General features: G+C 36.4%; 1 protein-coding gene across 2 annotated transcripts in view; it reads right to left on the bottom strand.

Annotated features, from left to right (window-relative positions):
- The window catches only part of GAK (cyclin G associated kinase), an 82,255-nt gene that overhangs the window by 33,286 nt on the left and 31,764 nt on the right, over positions 1–17,205 (bottom strand). For both annotated transcript variants that reach the window (XR_011736697.1, XM_065860549.2), the window contains exons 11-15: positions 15,862–15,985; positions 8,121–8,170; positions 7,875–8,023; positions 4,441–4,563; positions 1,010–1,143 (exon numbers count right to left, since the gene is read on the bottom strand). Coding sequence is in view for 1 of the 2 variants with exons in the window: in XM_065860549.2 (XP_065716621.1) it covers positions 1,010–1,143; positions 4,441–4,563; positions 7,875–8,023; positions 8,121–8,170; positions 15,862–15,985 (580 nt within the window). In the remaining variant the exon portion in view is untranslated. The remainder of the gene's footprint in view (positions 1–1,009; positions 1,144–4,440; positions 4,564–7,874; positions 8,024–8,120; positions 8,171–15,861; positions 15,986–17,205) is intronic.

Here is a 17,205-nt window from a genome sequence, read left to right as displayed (position 1 = left end):
GGACAGCAATACAGTCTCTGTGCAAAAGCCTGATGGCTGCATCACAACAGAAAAATATACTGTCCACAAAATTGAATAAGGCACTGCATATTAACTCACTGGCATCTGTGTCCCACCTTCCAGACATTGCCTTAGGTCTATAGCTTTACATATATTTACTTGTAAAACAAACTAGCCACTCCTTCCAAAGGCCTTAAAACAGGGAACTAAGAGAACTATTTATATCTTACACATAATGGATGACAGTTGCACAGCATTTCTGAAGCTAGTAACTCCAAGCTTCCTGAAGTCTTTGAATTCATGCTTGTTAATAAGTTATCTTGTAGAGGACCCATTAAATATAAGTTAATCTGTACAACAGCCTAATCTGTCATTTATACTTAACTAATCCTTACTTCTCACCTTTCTAAATTTAATCCTTTTTGTAGAAAACACCCTTACTACTGGTGTCACTTGCTATTGAGACTTTGTGATAAGATCTACCAAACTAAATCAAATAATCAGTTTTACACATTTGCAAAAGTATATGATAGTCACCTCAGCATGCACTCCTTTAAAAAGCAGAAGGCATTCTTACCTAAACAGAAAATACTGACAGAAATAATTACTAGTTTTTCAAAAGAACTTGCAGTGCTTTCACACAGTAAAACTTATTGTAATAACCCAGTAAACATGGAAATCTTACACATGTAAAAGAGGATTCTATACTTCCATAGTGCCTTCAATAGCACTGCAACAGCCTTGTTTTCATTTCTAACATTTCTTCACTACAGGTCATATTTGACTCAGTTCTGATAAGAACACCATTAGTAACTTAAAGGCTAAAAAAGTTCAGAACTACTTTCTCTACTTATGATACATCTGTTTTTCCAAGTATTTTGCTGTTCAAACACAGACACTACTGAAATAGTTTTTCTTACCAAAAAGCATCCTGTAAAAATACGATAGTAGCATATTCACAGTTCTATAACTACTTGCTTCAACAGTACCATAGAGACTGATACTGTACCTTTTGTGAGAAGGCCAAATGCCAGGAGGACAGCGTTTCATACTGAACATATAAACTGCAGCTTCAGCAGTAGTGAAGAGGCGACAGAAACACAGAAAAGAACAAACTACAACAGCAGAGGCTGCTCTTCCGTCCTACAAAAAAAAAAAAAAAAAGTAACTTTGTTATTAAATCTCAAGAAAAAAAGCATTACAGAAGTTACTGAAGAACATGGTATCTCCTTATTTAATGTAATGAAGTAAAAGGTCTGGTGCTATCATTAGATTTCAAGGTTGTATCTGAATATGATATGTTTTCATTTGATTTCCACACAATCAAAAAGATACTACATACTACCTGCTTGCTCAAATGACAATTGCTTTAGCTTAATGCTGTTTGAAATTCTAAATAGATGTTCATTACTTTCACTAATACTCATTTTAACTTTTTTTTTTTCCCTGGCTGCTATCTGAAACTACAGTTCAGTGCTATTTTTGGCTGATAACCACGGATTTCTGCTACGAGAGAAGTCCTAGGACTCAGAAGAACTAAGTCACACTAAACTCTTTAGTCTTCTCACTAAAGCTGCCTGAGATTAACAGCTTGAGACAAAATTAAGAGAATGAAATTAAAACACTGAACCTCTTTCTGTATGAACTATAGCTACAGACATCCCAGACTCATCCTATGTTATAGAAGACTGCAGATTCAGAAGAGGAAATGACTGACGGAACAGGACCTCTCAAGTTTTTGCTAGCAACATATAAAAGATTTTTTGTAGTCATTTGGCATACAAGTGTGGAAGAAGGAAATGTTTTTCCTCAACTTCTTTTAACAGGCATTTCCTTCAAAGCTAGGCTTCTATTCTAATCATTTCTTAGATCAATAAAAAGAAGGTCTGACAGAATCACAAGAGCCAGGTTTTTAAAGAGCAGTTTAACAAATCAATATTATTACTGCTGGTTTAACTAGCAAGCCCAATGATTTCCAGAAGTCACTAAACCAGTCTACAATTCTATGGGCTGGACCCCGCCTTTCAGTCAAATTTCATACAGATGAAACAAAAAATGGGCCCTACCCTTAGATGCTTAGACATAGGACAAAACATTAATTAATACAAGAGAAGAATGAAATTGCACTGATCAGCATAACAGGCAGTGTCCTATGTACACTTGTATTACAAAGTCACTTCCAAACTAAAGAAGCACACCAAAGGGAGAAAAGATTATACAAAGAGGTCAGCAAGCAAGTCACAGCAAACCCTGTGCAACTGTGGCATGAAGGACAACTTAAAAGACTTTAAAGACCACTTTATAACCAGAAGTACAGCACTCAAAACAAAGAATATCTTATTCATAGTAAACAAATCTGATGATAGAACCTTGCACTTCAGAAAGAAGCTTGATAAATCACAGGAGTAAAAAAAAAAAATGCACTCCCCTGTGGAGAACAGACAGTAAGAATGAATGTCAGTTTTTCCTTGTATGCTTTTATAAAGATGATCAATTATTTGTTACAAAAATAAACCATTCTCAGGCATAAGCAATCATTAAGGCTGCGATAAAAAGCTATTAGAAAAAGCTAGATTTTGAGCCTAAGTTTTGTTCCAAAGCCTCAAAAAGCTAGAGGAGTTTTGTGTCTAAACCATTTTGAAAACAAATAACCTTCATAAAATAAACATAACTTTTTCTTAATTTGTTTAATTTAAACACAGGTCAAGGGAAGGTCAAGGGAAGACGTAAGCACATGTAAGGAGTTGCAGCATGCCCAGTTGCAAGTCTCTTTGCCTTTAAGTTCCACCAAGATGATCTTGCACTTAGATCTTCTTAAAACTGTGCAATTTTTGAAGCATGACCATCACTGCATGACTAAATAATTACACACAGCAAAGCATGACTGCAGATGTCTGGAGTTACTGCAGCCGCTGGCATACATGCTACAGCCTTGTGATATCAACAAAACAGGATGTCAGTTAACAACAGAACCCAGTCCAGAAAGGCTTAACTGTAACTGAAGCAGGGAGCTGCCCTTTAAACCTTGTTTTCAACTGCTGTTTCTCAACTGGATCACTCAAATTGCAATGTAAAAAAATTGAGAATTACTGCATTATTGCAAATCTCTTCAGTAAAGGTGAAAAGATGAGGAAGCCTTATCTGGTTCTGAATCCCAGCCATCTAGAGGCAGTTTCACCATTACAAGAAGCAACTTTCATGTTTTGTTATCCAAGAAATTGTATCAGACTTAAACATTCTATCTCTACCAGACAAAGCATTCTTTTCAACCTAGATTTCCTACCTTTCGAATCTACAAAAACTTCCAGCTAGATGAATCCAAGACACATATTGCATCTATCATTCATTTCTAGTAGTTCTGGTATATACTCTTCACATCACATCTGACATGCAGCTGTATATATATACACCAGTTTCCCTGTAGAAAAGGTACCTTAAGGGATACAGTTAAGGGAAAGCTGCTACAAAAACTGGTGCTATTCACCACACTGCTTCTTACCTACTTGACCAGCAATCATGTGATAACGAGATACTATTACTTTAATACAGAATTAGATTCCTAACCTCAAAGGCAGACCTGAAAATCCCACTGGTTTTCAGGAGCTAGGATTAACTGATTTTTTCCTTCCAAAACTCTTCAAGGAAGTACACTTTGCCAAATTAGCAAATCCTTTTTTTAGATACTGACAGTGATATTTCACAGACACTACTATACCATATCAAAGGAGTGATTCTGAGTGCTTTCCAGCAGTATCATAAGCATTGCAACAACTGTCATGTTTCTCTTTTTACTGTGCAGGCAAATAAGAATGTCAAAATTTTACTCAGAATTCTCTTATGTAAATGTTACAGTAACCTCATGTTTTCAAATCTTGAACATAGTAACTATTTTTTAAACTCATTTTTCCCCCTTATGTTTGAGATGAGGTAGCTCTTTATCAATAGTTTTATTGTTTTTTGTTATATAAAGGTTAATGATACATAGAGAACACTGCAAATTACATAGCAATCCACTGTCACCAAAGGCAAGTTTCACCCAAAGTCTCAGTCAGTTTTTTCAGTTCTGCAGATACCAGTTAAATTCTAAACAGACAGTACTCAGAAATGAAGTGTACATCTATTTGTCACTCAGAAAACATGAACAAAAAACCAGAGCAAACACTGAAACAGCAGAGCAGATTGTTTCTCTCAAAGGCTACTTTGACTTAATCCCTTCTATATACTGCCTTGCTACATGTAAATAAACAAGGGCTACATTACCCTACTAATTTGCCTAAGGAGTAAAATATATGCAAATAACTTTCCTAAAAGCATAGGATGGAATTGCCTCCAGGTCTCACAGTAAAAGAAAGTAATATTCACAGAGTGGATACTAGCATCCTTATTCACAATTTAAAGCCAGACTGAGCAAAGCACTTCAGACTTAAATAAATTTCTTACAAGGCAATGCACAATGCAAACATTTTTCTGGTCTTGTTTCAGCCATATATGCATGTTCTTGCATATGCTATAAAGATTCTGAAGATTTGGTGCTCGTCTTGCTGGCCAGCCGCATTCAGAAACCTGCAATAAAAGAGACAGCAGAGGTGAGAAATGAGATTACATAGTCACATACATTTCCATAGCATAAGAAGTGTAAATAAAAGGCAATTCTACACTTCAATGCCACTTTTAGGTAGAAATTAAGTAAGATGTTCAGGAAAAGTAGCCTTACACACTGTAAGCACCATTTTATAGCATTAAGTGCAAAAAACCTCCAGTCTTGTCTACAGTGTATCAACAACTCAGACTATTATCTGAAATTCTCTTAGAGCAAGGAATAAAGTAAAAAAAAGCTTTCAACTTGATTTGTCCACATCTTAAGCAAAACCAAAACAAAACCAAAAAAAATCACAAACAAACAATAAAGAAAAACAGCGACTTGGTTTGCTTTTGTCTTTTATTCAAAGAGCCTCAACAGCTAAGTAATATTTCTTCTGCAATTAGTGCTATAGAACACTACCAAATAATCAGCTTCACCACTGGGAGTCTATATTCCTAAAATCAGCTGCCTAGTAAAAAGGCAGTATATGAAACCTGATCCTTGATCACTTGCAACACTTAAAAGCAGATGTTCTGTCAGGACCAGGAAAACAACCTAAAAAGCAAACCTTTCTTATTTCTTTTCAGCCAGGACCACAATCACTGAATGCGGAAGACAAAGTTTTGCTATCACAAACATGTTTTCTCACCCACATAACAGAGTTCAACAGTTACTCCAAGATGAATTACCTGAACTGGCTATTATAAATTCTCAACAAGATCATTTTTGTGCCAAGCACAAGAAAGGAGGCTGAAAGAAACAGTCTGACATTAAAAGTCTCCTGCAGTTTTTCACTGTATTCTAGAAGTGCAATTAAAAAGGAAGGCAGTTTCAGAAATTGTCACTTTGTGGGAGATTTAAATTGAACATTCTTTTGTTAGCGAAGCTTTGCAAAGTCACCAGTGAACTAAGGCAAGCAGTTCTTTATATTCTGATCACCACAGAATTCAATGTGGGCTTTGGTATGACTCAAAATACTACAACAGCGGTGAAAGAATCATAGAAACATTTCAGTTGGAAGAGATCCTCAGGATCACCAAGTCCAACCATAACCTAACTTAACTCTAGCACTAAACCACGTCCCTATGAAAATCACCTAAACACCTTTTAAACTCCTCCAGGGATGGTGACTCCACTTTCCTGGGCATATTGCAATATTATACCTACAAACCAGAAAACAGTATAGAAAAGCAAGTGTGTCCAAAGAAGCAAAAAGAACTAACCTTTCTGATGTACTCCTTACTTTCTGCTCAAACACTATTTTTGTTACAAGATGTACAACCTACAACATTACCTTATGTTTGGCTATGTTTCAAGCTCAAAATGTTCCGATCATTAGACGAATGATGGAGAGTACACAACCTCTCTGAGCAACCTATTCCAAGTAGGACTCAAAACTAGCAAAGATGACTTCAAAACTACCACCTACCTTAACCAAGGTTAAAGAAATTTGTAAAATTTACATATAGAAAGCATACAGCGAGAATATTTAATTTCATAAATACCTACCAAGCAAAGTGTCAGAATTAAGAATTTCAGAAGCTGTTCTCACTTGATCAAGTTTAAGCTTGCCATAATAATCTTCTGCAGGCACTAAAGAAAAGCTAAGCTTCCTCAGCTTCCCATATAGGTGCTCTCAGCTAGCACTGAATAATGAATTCAGTCAGTATTGCCCATTGTGCATCTGGATTTCAAAGATGGACAGGGAAAATTTCCCCAATATATTTAAAGAGTTTGTTTTCCAAGTAAAATAGCTGCCTTTCTTGTTTTTAAACAGAAGACAATGTTTGTAGAAACTTCCTACTCTCAGCCAATGAAGTGGGCAGGAACCTACAATGTTTTGACAAGTTATGATCTACAATTACTTCCCAGCAACAAAGATCATAATACTATATGAATGTCAAAAGGATAAATGTAGACCAGAAGAGTTCCAGATCACTGCCAGATATAGCTGTGCTCATATTACTGTTCACAGTACCAATACATCAGAAGTATCAGTGTATAGGCACCTCAGACTTGCATAACCAAAAATCCATCCCCAGTGTAAACAACTTCCCAGTCAAAGAATTTATCATTCCATAAAAAGAGATTGATAGCTCTGTAGGAAGAGGAATAAATCACTTCACTGTGGCTGCCTCAGTAGACTTTCCTGCAATCTAGTGCTAAGAAGCATTGCTGTAGAACTTGCTTTGAGGCACCTGCTGCAAATAATCATGCAGGAGGTTTCCTGCACAATTAAACTTTGCCTTCCATACTGAACAGCCTCTACCTGAACCTCATGTTGAACCTAATGCAGATAAAGAAGTTGATTGCCTACACGCAAAAAAGGTTATAAGTGTTTGGGTATTTTTCCACGTGTGAAAATACTTCGTCTTGTCTACAAGTTTACGAGGAAAAAAATGAAGGAAGCAAGCACCAGATAGAATACATTAAACATACCTCAACCTGACAGTTTAAGGGAACTTGAATAACTGAAGTAATGCAAAGGACAGCTCTGCAGGATAAGGCCCAAAAGGCCTCTGGGCAGTCAGTATTGTGGGGAAGAGGCACGATTACTAGAGACTGTTTAGCTGAGGTCTAATTTGGCCAGTACTAGACAACTCACAACACAGTAACGGTCTCTGCTGTTGAGCTACTTAAAGGAAAGTTGAGGTGTATTTAGAAGCAGATATTAAAGTTAAATATCTCAGCACCTAACAAGCTGTCCTCATTATCTTGCTACTGAATTAGGCAAATGTCTTCATTTTAGTACCAGAGAACTAGCCAGAATGGCTAACAGATACTCAGCTAAGCTATAGCAATATTTCAGGCAATACCAACAAGTAGTCAGCTAGTGCTGAGCCATATGGGAGTCAAATGGTATGTAGTGGGTTAAGAAGAAAATCCAGTAAACAAGTTGTATAAATCAGTCAAAGGAATACTACCTTTGATAAAGGAAAATCTCTGAATGTAGGAGAGGTTGAAATTTTAGTAAGATTTTTCATTATCTTAAGTATTCACCATTTGAATCTGAAATATGTAAGGTACTTGTATATGTTTAAGATACAACTAGCCTAGGAAACAAAGAATTTAGTCAGTAGGGTTAAAGATTACTCTTTAGTCACTTAAGCTTGGATTGAAAGCAAAGACTAGCAGATTATAGCTTACTCATTGACATTACGCATAAACCTATACTTCTGACATCTTTTTGATTATGTAGCATACTTAAACATATTTCACACTAAAAAGCTGAAGGTATAATCAAGATATTGTTGAAGGACCTTGTATAGAAAAACACAAAAGCTATACACACCCTATTGTGGAATCTTGAAGGTCTGTATGTTCTTGGAGAGAGATTGTACACAGCATAGTGGCCAGGATGTTTAGAGTCCAGACATAACCGCACATCTTCTATGTTATTTTTGATGGCAGACTCTACACCTTCAGCTGGAAAGGACATCACTGAAGACAGAACAAGCAACACCAGGTGAAATATTCACTTTTTCCACATATTAAGAACAATCAGAAATTATTCTTAAGACAGCTATAGTTATCCTACCAGCAATTCTGGAAGTGATGTATGATATATCCAAGTCTCCTTTTGCATAACTGAAACAGAACACATTGAAGTTAATACTGGGAAACAGAACCATTCAAGCCATAAGTCTGAAACCCAGGTGTCTCAGACTACACACACCACCATGAATAATGTTTCATTTCTTCCATCTGAGGCCTGTTACCTCACACTTTGTTTTCAGAGTAGAATTTTCAGAATAAACACTGTATTTGAACAGTTACTCATTTACATTAGTCACAACAAAAACATCTCTGGGGATTTTGTATAGATGCCTTCAATGTTTAACTCATTCCTCTAGCCCCTTCTCTTACTGATAAATGTTCATTGTAGGTATCAGTTTGTAAGCCAAATAAGGATGTCCTCCATTAAAGATGTTGCAATAATGCATCATGCTGCTTAAAACAACGACAAATTGTTGAAACACTACATTTGAAGTAGTATAACTCTGGAACATTACTATCTGACCCAGATGGCTGTGCTGCCCTATTTCTGGATTCCAAATGAACAGAGGGTACCTCCATTCCTCATTTAAATTATTCCTCAAAAAATTCACTTCCAAAACACCCATAGTGAGCAAGGCATCAATCATTACTCATCTCTCTCTTATATAGTTGTACACAGTTCTAAAGAGCAGTCTTTTTAAAAAAATAATCTCCCAGGGATTTTTTTAAATTATTTTTTACTTTTTTTTTTTTTAAATTTAGGTCCATTCCCTTCATCTCTATCTAATCACTCTCATCATACCAATAAATTTACTATTGTAAGACCACTGGTTTTCTTTGTTTCTAGAGTATCTGCTATGTAGGAGCATGAAAAAGCTTGGGAAAAACAGAAGAAGCAACAGTGCAGGTCAGCAACCTTGAATATATTATCACATAGGCCTGAACTCCTAATTGGCAAAATAAGAATAAAACTCATCTACAGAATGTGGTTTAGACATCTCTAACTTAAGTCAGTCACATGTTATCTCTAGAATATCAAAGTATCATCACAACACTATGATGCATGTTTACAGAATGCAGGGGCACTATTCAAGCAATACTCTTCTATCACTATGAAGTTTCAAGACACTGCTTGAAAGAGCAGACCTAGGATACTGCACTCAAATATTGAAATGTCAGGAGAGAACATTATGCTTTGCTTCCTCACTGCTTGCTAGTAAACATGAAGGGGGTTGGAGGGATTAAATAAAAGATTACTGAATTTATTAGGTTTGGGAGGAAGGTTTTAGATAAGGCAAGAAAAACAGTTCTGAAACTAAGGACATTAAACAGTTTTTATGTGGAATGACATAATCAGTGTCCCAACAATGACAGTGATCAAAGGTCTCAAGAGAAATGGAAATCGCCACAAGGAAGTTCAAGAGTCTCATTACACAAAGCACTAAAAAAACTCAGCCTCAAAATCTTGCATAAGGAAGTCAAAATGGGCAAGTAAACACCATTTCAAAATTATTCACACTTTTGGAAGGACATAACCTCATCATGTAGCTCAAGTGGTAATACTGTTGGAGCCAAATCAGTTTAGGCAGAAACATTCAGATCTAATCACAATTTCTTACTAAGATCAGTGATGAGCATAGTCTATATGATTGCGTTAAATGTTTTTTGTTGCTTACACTCACCAGCTTCAAGCAAGAAAACTCATAGAACATTATAATGATACCAACTTTTTTGATATCAAGATAAAGAACCACCTAATATGATATCCTGAGAACAAGGAACCATTCTCTCGTCAATGCTGTAACACTGAGGTTAAGCAGAAACTTGAAACAGAAGCACAGAACTGTTAAGAGCAAAGACAAGACCCTCCTCACACCCATTCCTGTGAGAGCTCTTTAAGATGTTGACTTCTTACTAGCAACACCCCCCAATTTAGCTTTGCTATTTACATTTGTCTAAATTAAAATGCAACATTATTATGAGCATGGATCTCAACACACATTGCTGAAAAAGTGTGGCTTAGCATGTTAACAGAGCACAACCAATTTGAGTTTGCTGTTTCAAAGGAAAAATCTGGTATGCCTGTTACAACTAAAAAAGCTTCAGAATGTTTGTGCTGTCTTAAAATGTAGCTGCAAAACTGCAAAATCAATACAACTCTCCTTAAAAGGTATGACCTTGTACTTGAATTACTATTTCTTGAACTTCATTCTGAAGTTTTTTTGAGCTATTTCAGTAGTAAGACTTGAACACAAGGTACTCTTATGTAAATGAGACTGGTAACTGAGATTGCTTTAAATAGCAGGAAGGTGAAAAAGATGGTTATTCTTTACACTGGTAAGCATTCCTACACATTTCAAGATATAACCCTGTAACTAAATATTAAGAATAAAGTCTTTCCTTTCATGTTGTTAACAGCAGAAATTTGACTTACAGATTAATGTTGCTAGAAGGTGATAAGAGTAGAACATGTAAGCGACAGACTGTAAGGAGGGATTCTGGCTTGTGCTCCATGTGGAAAATTCAGTGTGCTTTAGGCTCTAAGCTAAACAGGGAAGTATGTTATGATACCTACAGTCAGCCACTTTTCTGATGATACCAGACTACTTCAAGGCATTTTAGTGAGAACTCCAATGGCATATGTAGCAAATAAGATATGAATTCTCATTTTGCAGAATAAACATCTAAGCAAAAGCAGAAGTTTTAGTTAAAGGTTTTTAACATCTAATTAAGTAAATGGGTGGCATCATCAATCTTGCCAGAAAAGACCTGTACTTAAAGACCATAACTAATATTAAATAAAAGATCATTCCAACAAATTAAGTTCAAAATAATTACATTCACAAAAATCAACTACTTGGCATACAGCACTAAATTCTACAACAGTCCATAGTTACCTTTTGTTACTAGCACCTGAAGATGTGAAAGAATAAAGAATGACAGAATCACCAGCACAGTTACAATGTGAGCACATAAACCATTATCTTCAGTTAAGTAATGCTCTAACACTAATCTGTTATCCTCCAGACATCTCTACACTCACAAGTATAGGAAAAATATCTATTCATTAGCCAAACACCACCATTTTTGCAGTTTATTTTTAAAAGCCAGAAGGAAATGCAGCACTGAAATTTGCAATCTGTTCCCACTTAGTTGAATGATTAATTCAGTTTTGTGAAGCAGAACCATCTAGTACAACACAAAAATCCACAAAATAAAACATTAATGCAGCATCAAACCAGGAATGAAATTACCTTAGAAGCAAAGAAAGCTAACAATAAAATGCAGTTAATTGTTTCCTAGATTACTAGATCATAATCTCTTGAAGAGACTGTTCTAACAAGGCAAAACAAGACTTGCTGATGTTGAGTGTCTTTTCCAAGCAAAGTAATTCTATGATCCTGAAGTTTTGCATGCTGCTTTCAAGACCAATGAAAACTGGATACTTAAAACATTACTACATGTTTTTTGGCAAGGTATCTGTAACCTGCATGGATGCCAGAACTCAAGCGTAAAAGCTGCTCAAGGGCACGGTGACATCACAAGCAAGAGAGAGATGAGCCAAACAGAGATATGCTGAGGCTGCACGGCTGCAGATTGAGTTACCACACACACACAGGCACATCTGCTGGAACAAAGTTCCCTTCTATGCAGACACTGCTCTGCTGTATCTGTGTATACACCCTACTACTTTCTCTTAGGCCAGTTTGAGAGAGAGCTAAACCTCTTGTTCTGTGTTCTCCCTCATGTAGCTACAAACTACTTCTGTCTGACCTGAATCTGCAACAGAGATTGTGACACCTGCAAGCGAGGTGTCCTGGGGGACAATCAAGATGGCCCTCATTCACTGTCCTGTTCCGAGTAGCCTGTGACATGTGTTTTAGTTTTCAGACATCATCACTTATTAGAATAAACAAGAGACCAACATTTAAGTTAAGAAGAAAAAAACCTACAAAACAGTAATTCTACTATTGTAGTTTGGATTCATGGAGAAAGAAGTCTGTCTGCAGATAAAGGCAATTACTCCAGAAATCAGAAAAGCAAAGGTAAGTAGGAAGGAGAGAGCCTACCTAATGAGATGACAGACTCCAATATGAGGAGTGCATAATTCTGCTGAAGAAAATACATGACAAGAGGCATTTTGGTTTGTCCAGAATGTCTCATGTTGGTTGAAGCGTTCTGGAAAGGCAGTCGAGGATGCAACAGTAGAAGAGGTATTCTCACATCCATGATGGCATCAGCTGTAGCCACAACACAAATTTGTAAAGGCAAAAGAACGACCATGACGGAAACAGGTACATTCCATAGCACATGTAAACCAAGCAGTAGCACTACAGCTTGGTTAAAGAATAGTTTCAGAATGCACAAGCCCAGCGGTGGGAGTCTCAGCAGCTCAGAGAACGTTAAATGCTAAAGATCCTGAGACTACCTTAGGTGGCGCACAACATTAAGTATTCACCACATTAACTCATGTTTTGCCATTTCAGTGAGCTGTTACATACAGTTAAAATCCAAAATACACATGATAGACTTATCAAGGAATGAAAATTACAGAACAAAGGGCAAGTAAAGAATATTGACAAATTGGAAGAGGAAAGAGTTTCTCTTTCCATATTGATTAAGTATTATCTGGAAAATAAGTATTGAAGAAACTGGTTCTCACTAGCATATTTATATACAGGATGCATTACCTCCTTTTCTTTCACTCTACAAACCAATGACCAAATTCACTTAGATAACAGAAGAAAACAAAAAGGCAGTTATATGAAGACAGAGTCCTCCACAAAACCAATATTTATCTTAGTGCAGAGCTTAAACAAATATCAACAGTCTCACATACTTTGTCAACAAGAGGTGATGTACACAAGTTACCTAAATATAAACCCTTATTCAATCAGCTCAGTCCAAAACATCTGTGAGGGAATTATCTCATTATGAACCTTGGGATTTAACATACACTGTCTGACAATTCTCTGTCAATCCATCACAGCGCATAGAAGTGCTGTATCCCCCATTAGCTGGAAAAGGTCTGTGGCTCATTTATCTAACTTTGATATCACAATATTCCCACCCATTAAGAGCTGCAAACCAAAACCAGGTAAAACAACTACATTCACCAGCTACTCAGTTCTAGTAAACATCCATATATGACTTTCTATAATTAATACAAATAAGATGTAAAATTGAAGAGTTTTACTTGACTAATATTTAATAAGTTCCACAAGACAAGCCCTAAAATGTCTCCAGCAGCACCTGCATTCCTGACAGAGGCTCAAACACTACCACAAACAGTCATGCCAGATAAGGTTTGAAGCAGTTTAAGAGGATTCGAACAGTTCCTTATGTTCCATGTAAATTTAAGGCATAAATAAACCTGCCATAGGGCTCTATGCAGGACTCAAGAGCCTCAAGTTCTATCTCTATCTTATTGACCATTGTTTTGTTTGTTTGTTTTTTTAGAAAAGAAATTCTAACTAAAGTGTCAAGCCTTTAGTTTGGCCACAGAACACTAACTACCAATTCAGCAGTAGCACAAAAACTCTTAAGAACGAACAGATACAAGATTAATTTTGGGCAGTCACTATAATCCAAACAAACAACTGTACAGAAGAGCATGTAAACTGAACAGCATCTTTTTCAGACAGCAAATACTCACTGTCCTATACTTCAGAAACTGCCAGATGAGCTCTGCAGCTGCAGCTGGATGTACAGTTATTCTTTTATTCCTTGCTTGCACATTACACTTATGGAACCGAAGAAATCAAACAAAGCAAAAAGCCACACACACCTTATAGGCAAGAGAAATAAAAATAAGATGCAGGCACACCATAAGTCATTCCATATTAAAAAAATATCAATTTTAGAAAGTCCTAATCCACCACTAGGAGAAGGGAAAATGGCACAAGATTAGTTTTTTAAAAAGTAATTAAAGTTCCTTTAAAAAGTGGCCTTTAAGGAAGAGACCACTTGGAAGAGCAGGAAGAGGAAACCTCTTCAAGCCTAACTGACTGATGGGGGCAAAACAATCCAGAAAGTTATGTGAAGACTAGAGTACAAGAAAATGAAGTGCAGGAATACTTCAGAAGCATGTAGTAGACAACCAAAATACAGTAACGGAGTAAGATCTAATACAGGAAAACAGATATGTGAAAGTAGGGCTTGTAACTTTGTCAAAGGTAGAGAATTTACATGTTATCTGTCACAGAGGAAGAACAGTAATTTCTCTACTGCAAGACCTAAATCTAAGCAAAACTGGCAGAATTTAAGACAAGAAAATAACCTTCAAGTTTATAAATAGTAGAGCTGTCAAAGGTAAAGAATCTGCAGAATATTTCCATGCTTTACTATACAGAAAATTTCATTTAACAAGATACCACAAAAAGAACAGAAGTAGGACTGAAGAGGAAAAGAAGATCAGTTCCACAGAAAGCAGCAGGTAAAAGGAGATTAAGAACAGAGGCCTGCAAGGCAGCACATGCAAAATAAACCAGAAAGCAGTTGCCTAAAGGTTGTAGCTCTTCATGTTACTTTGTACATGAAATTCGTACAGTTCTGCTAAGCTGCTAACAAGTCACTGCTTTTCAATATGCAATAGCTCATTCCCCTTGTACATGTCCTCATTTTCTCTTGAGTCAGTGTGGTTTCCTCAGGGTGAAAAGTTTGATGCCACTAAGTCAATTGCTTCTGTAGAAAGCTTAAAAACAAACCAAAGCTGCATAGCTTTTACAACCTTTAAAAAAATAGAGGACCTGGCCTTTCTAAGCCACACATAGGAAGTTGAAACAGACGAAGAGCAAACAGCTAAAAATGCACTTGAAGTGGCTACAGAGGTGCAAGAGCGACAGATCTAACTTACCTGATCATTACAAACATGTCAGAGTAACACTACACACAAGTTACACTCAGTGACAGAAAAACATGTTGCAAGCAATAGATTTCAGAAGCCAGAGCACAGTGTGAAAATTAAAGGGCCACAAACCCTACAGTGAGGGACAAGGTTCAGTCTTCCATACAAGGCTAAAGTTCCGTCATAGTGTTCAGTAGTGACTTACTTGCTCTCCCTAGAACTAACAAAACGCTTTTACACTGCATAAAAAGTTATTACTATTTTTAAATGTACGATTCATACAAATAGATTAATATCAATCAGATAGAAGTACTAGAAACACTTAGAATGAGACTGAAAAATCCTATTAGAAAAAAATAATCACCCACTAGGTATCTGAGGACATATACATTGAAACAGCAGAGTATTCTTCCATATAACACAGGGCAAAGGAGGCGAACAGTGCAGCTCCCTTTACTTTGTCTTGAGAGCATAGATTCCACCTGAAAACTGAACTGGACAGAAGAGCTCATATGCTATTTCCCTGTAGTTTTTCTTCTCACCTCCATTACATTTATTTGTACCTTTCACCACTCCATCTTTTTTCCCCTCTTATTCATGGAGATCCTATCCACTAATTCAATTAATTCATTCTGAACCACGACAGTCCTATTCCATATCTCTCCACCTCGCTCATTTCTCCCAGGCTTTCAGTATCTAAATACAGCAGGCAAAGTAGTACTTGTGGACAGGCTTTTGCCCCCAACATTCTCACCTCTAGTATATAATTGCTAATGTAACTTTTGTGTAAATATAATTCATAAAATCTCAGGGCTAGCTACCAGCTGTTAGAGCTTATGCTTGGAAAAGTATGCTGAATTTAATAATTTCTGGAATAAGCTCCTGACCCTTCATTTAGAACTCTTACCAGCACATTTTTTTATTTTTTACTCACTTGGCCACAGACTGGATAACTTTAGAAGATGTATCCTTAATATTAGTGAAAAATCGCTCTGTTCCACCCCTCAGAATACCAAAGAACCCTCCATAAGTCTGGTCACATTCCGCAACGGTCAGGCCTAGAGTAGTTGAATAAAAATAATTTTACTTTAAGTCATATCGTGGAATGGGCTCCATACTAAAGTAAATTGCCTACAAAGCTGGAAGTGAATGCACATACAGGCTATGCCTTGCTGTAAGGTTCATACTTCTAAAGTCCTCCTTAACAAGGACCACTTCAAAAAACAGTACTTCCTGCAGTGAGTAGGTAGTAGTGAATTGCTTAACACACCGTTTAATTGACTGTTTGCATTTGAAAGAAAACAAGGTAAAAAATTTCTCAAAGAAAAGCATTTATTTCATATTGTCAGTACAGCAAAATACTGTCTTCTTTAGTATCCTTCTCAAAGTGCAGTTTACTATTAGCAAATCTAATTAAGCACCGCCAGGAGATACATTTTAATGCAGGGTTTCAGAATCAGCTGCCATAATAAATTTACTTTTCAAGCACAACATCCCTATTAATATGACTGTATACAAGAAACAGTATTCATTTTTGCACAAAACAAATGGCCAGACAGTGTTTTGATTATAATTCTATTAGGAAGCTGGATTCTTCCACAGAAAATGATATACAGATAACGTTACTCCAATTAATATTTCCCAATTTAAAAAGTTTCCCTGGACCATTAATATCCTTTGTCTCATTGGCAATTCAGCATAAGTAATATCAACCAAGAAATACCAAGCTGGAAGGAAATTGAATACAGTATGAAATATTCCTTTGATATCTTCTAAATTATTTGAAATGTTCTATGTTCAAATGTTATTATAAAATACGTGCAGAAAATGCCTTTTAATAAGAAATTCAGATGCAAATAAGCCTATGAAGCTTCTCATTTTCTTAAGGTCCAAGTATTTTCAACTGAATGAACTCTAGAATATCTATTTTTACAGAAAGGCTAGGTCAGCTTTTAATTGTGTCATTTTGGAGACAAGTTTTGGTTGACTCAGTTTAGTACTTCTAGTCCAACTACTGTTTTTCCTCAGATGGAGCCACAACTCCTTCTCCTCACCACTGATGTTCTATGGTACAACTATCTCCTGAAGTCTTCCCTGAACAATCCTCCAACAAGTAGCTGGGATCAAGAGAGTACAAGCTATGGCCATTTCTTAAAGTAATGACTGAATAGCAAATAAATTGAGTTTAGGCTGCTGGTTTTTCCGTTTTAGGCTGTTGGACACGAGTGTTTTGGAAGTGACAAAACTAAATAGCTTTAGACTACAATCAGTTTGTCAG

Source organism: Patagioenas fasciata, chromosome Z, assembly GCF_037038585.1.
Source record: "Patagioenas fasciata isolate bPatFas1 chromosome Z, bPatFas1.hap1, whole genome shotgun sequence".
Taxonomy (NCBI): domain Eukaryota; kingdom Metazoa; phylum Chordata; class Aves; order Columbiformes; family Columbidae; genus Patagioenas; species Patagioenas fasciata.
The sequence above is the reverse complement of the archived record's forward strand: the minus strand, read 5'-3'. Positions and strand labels throughout refer to the sequence as shown.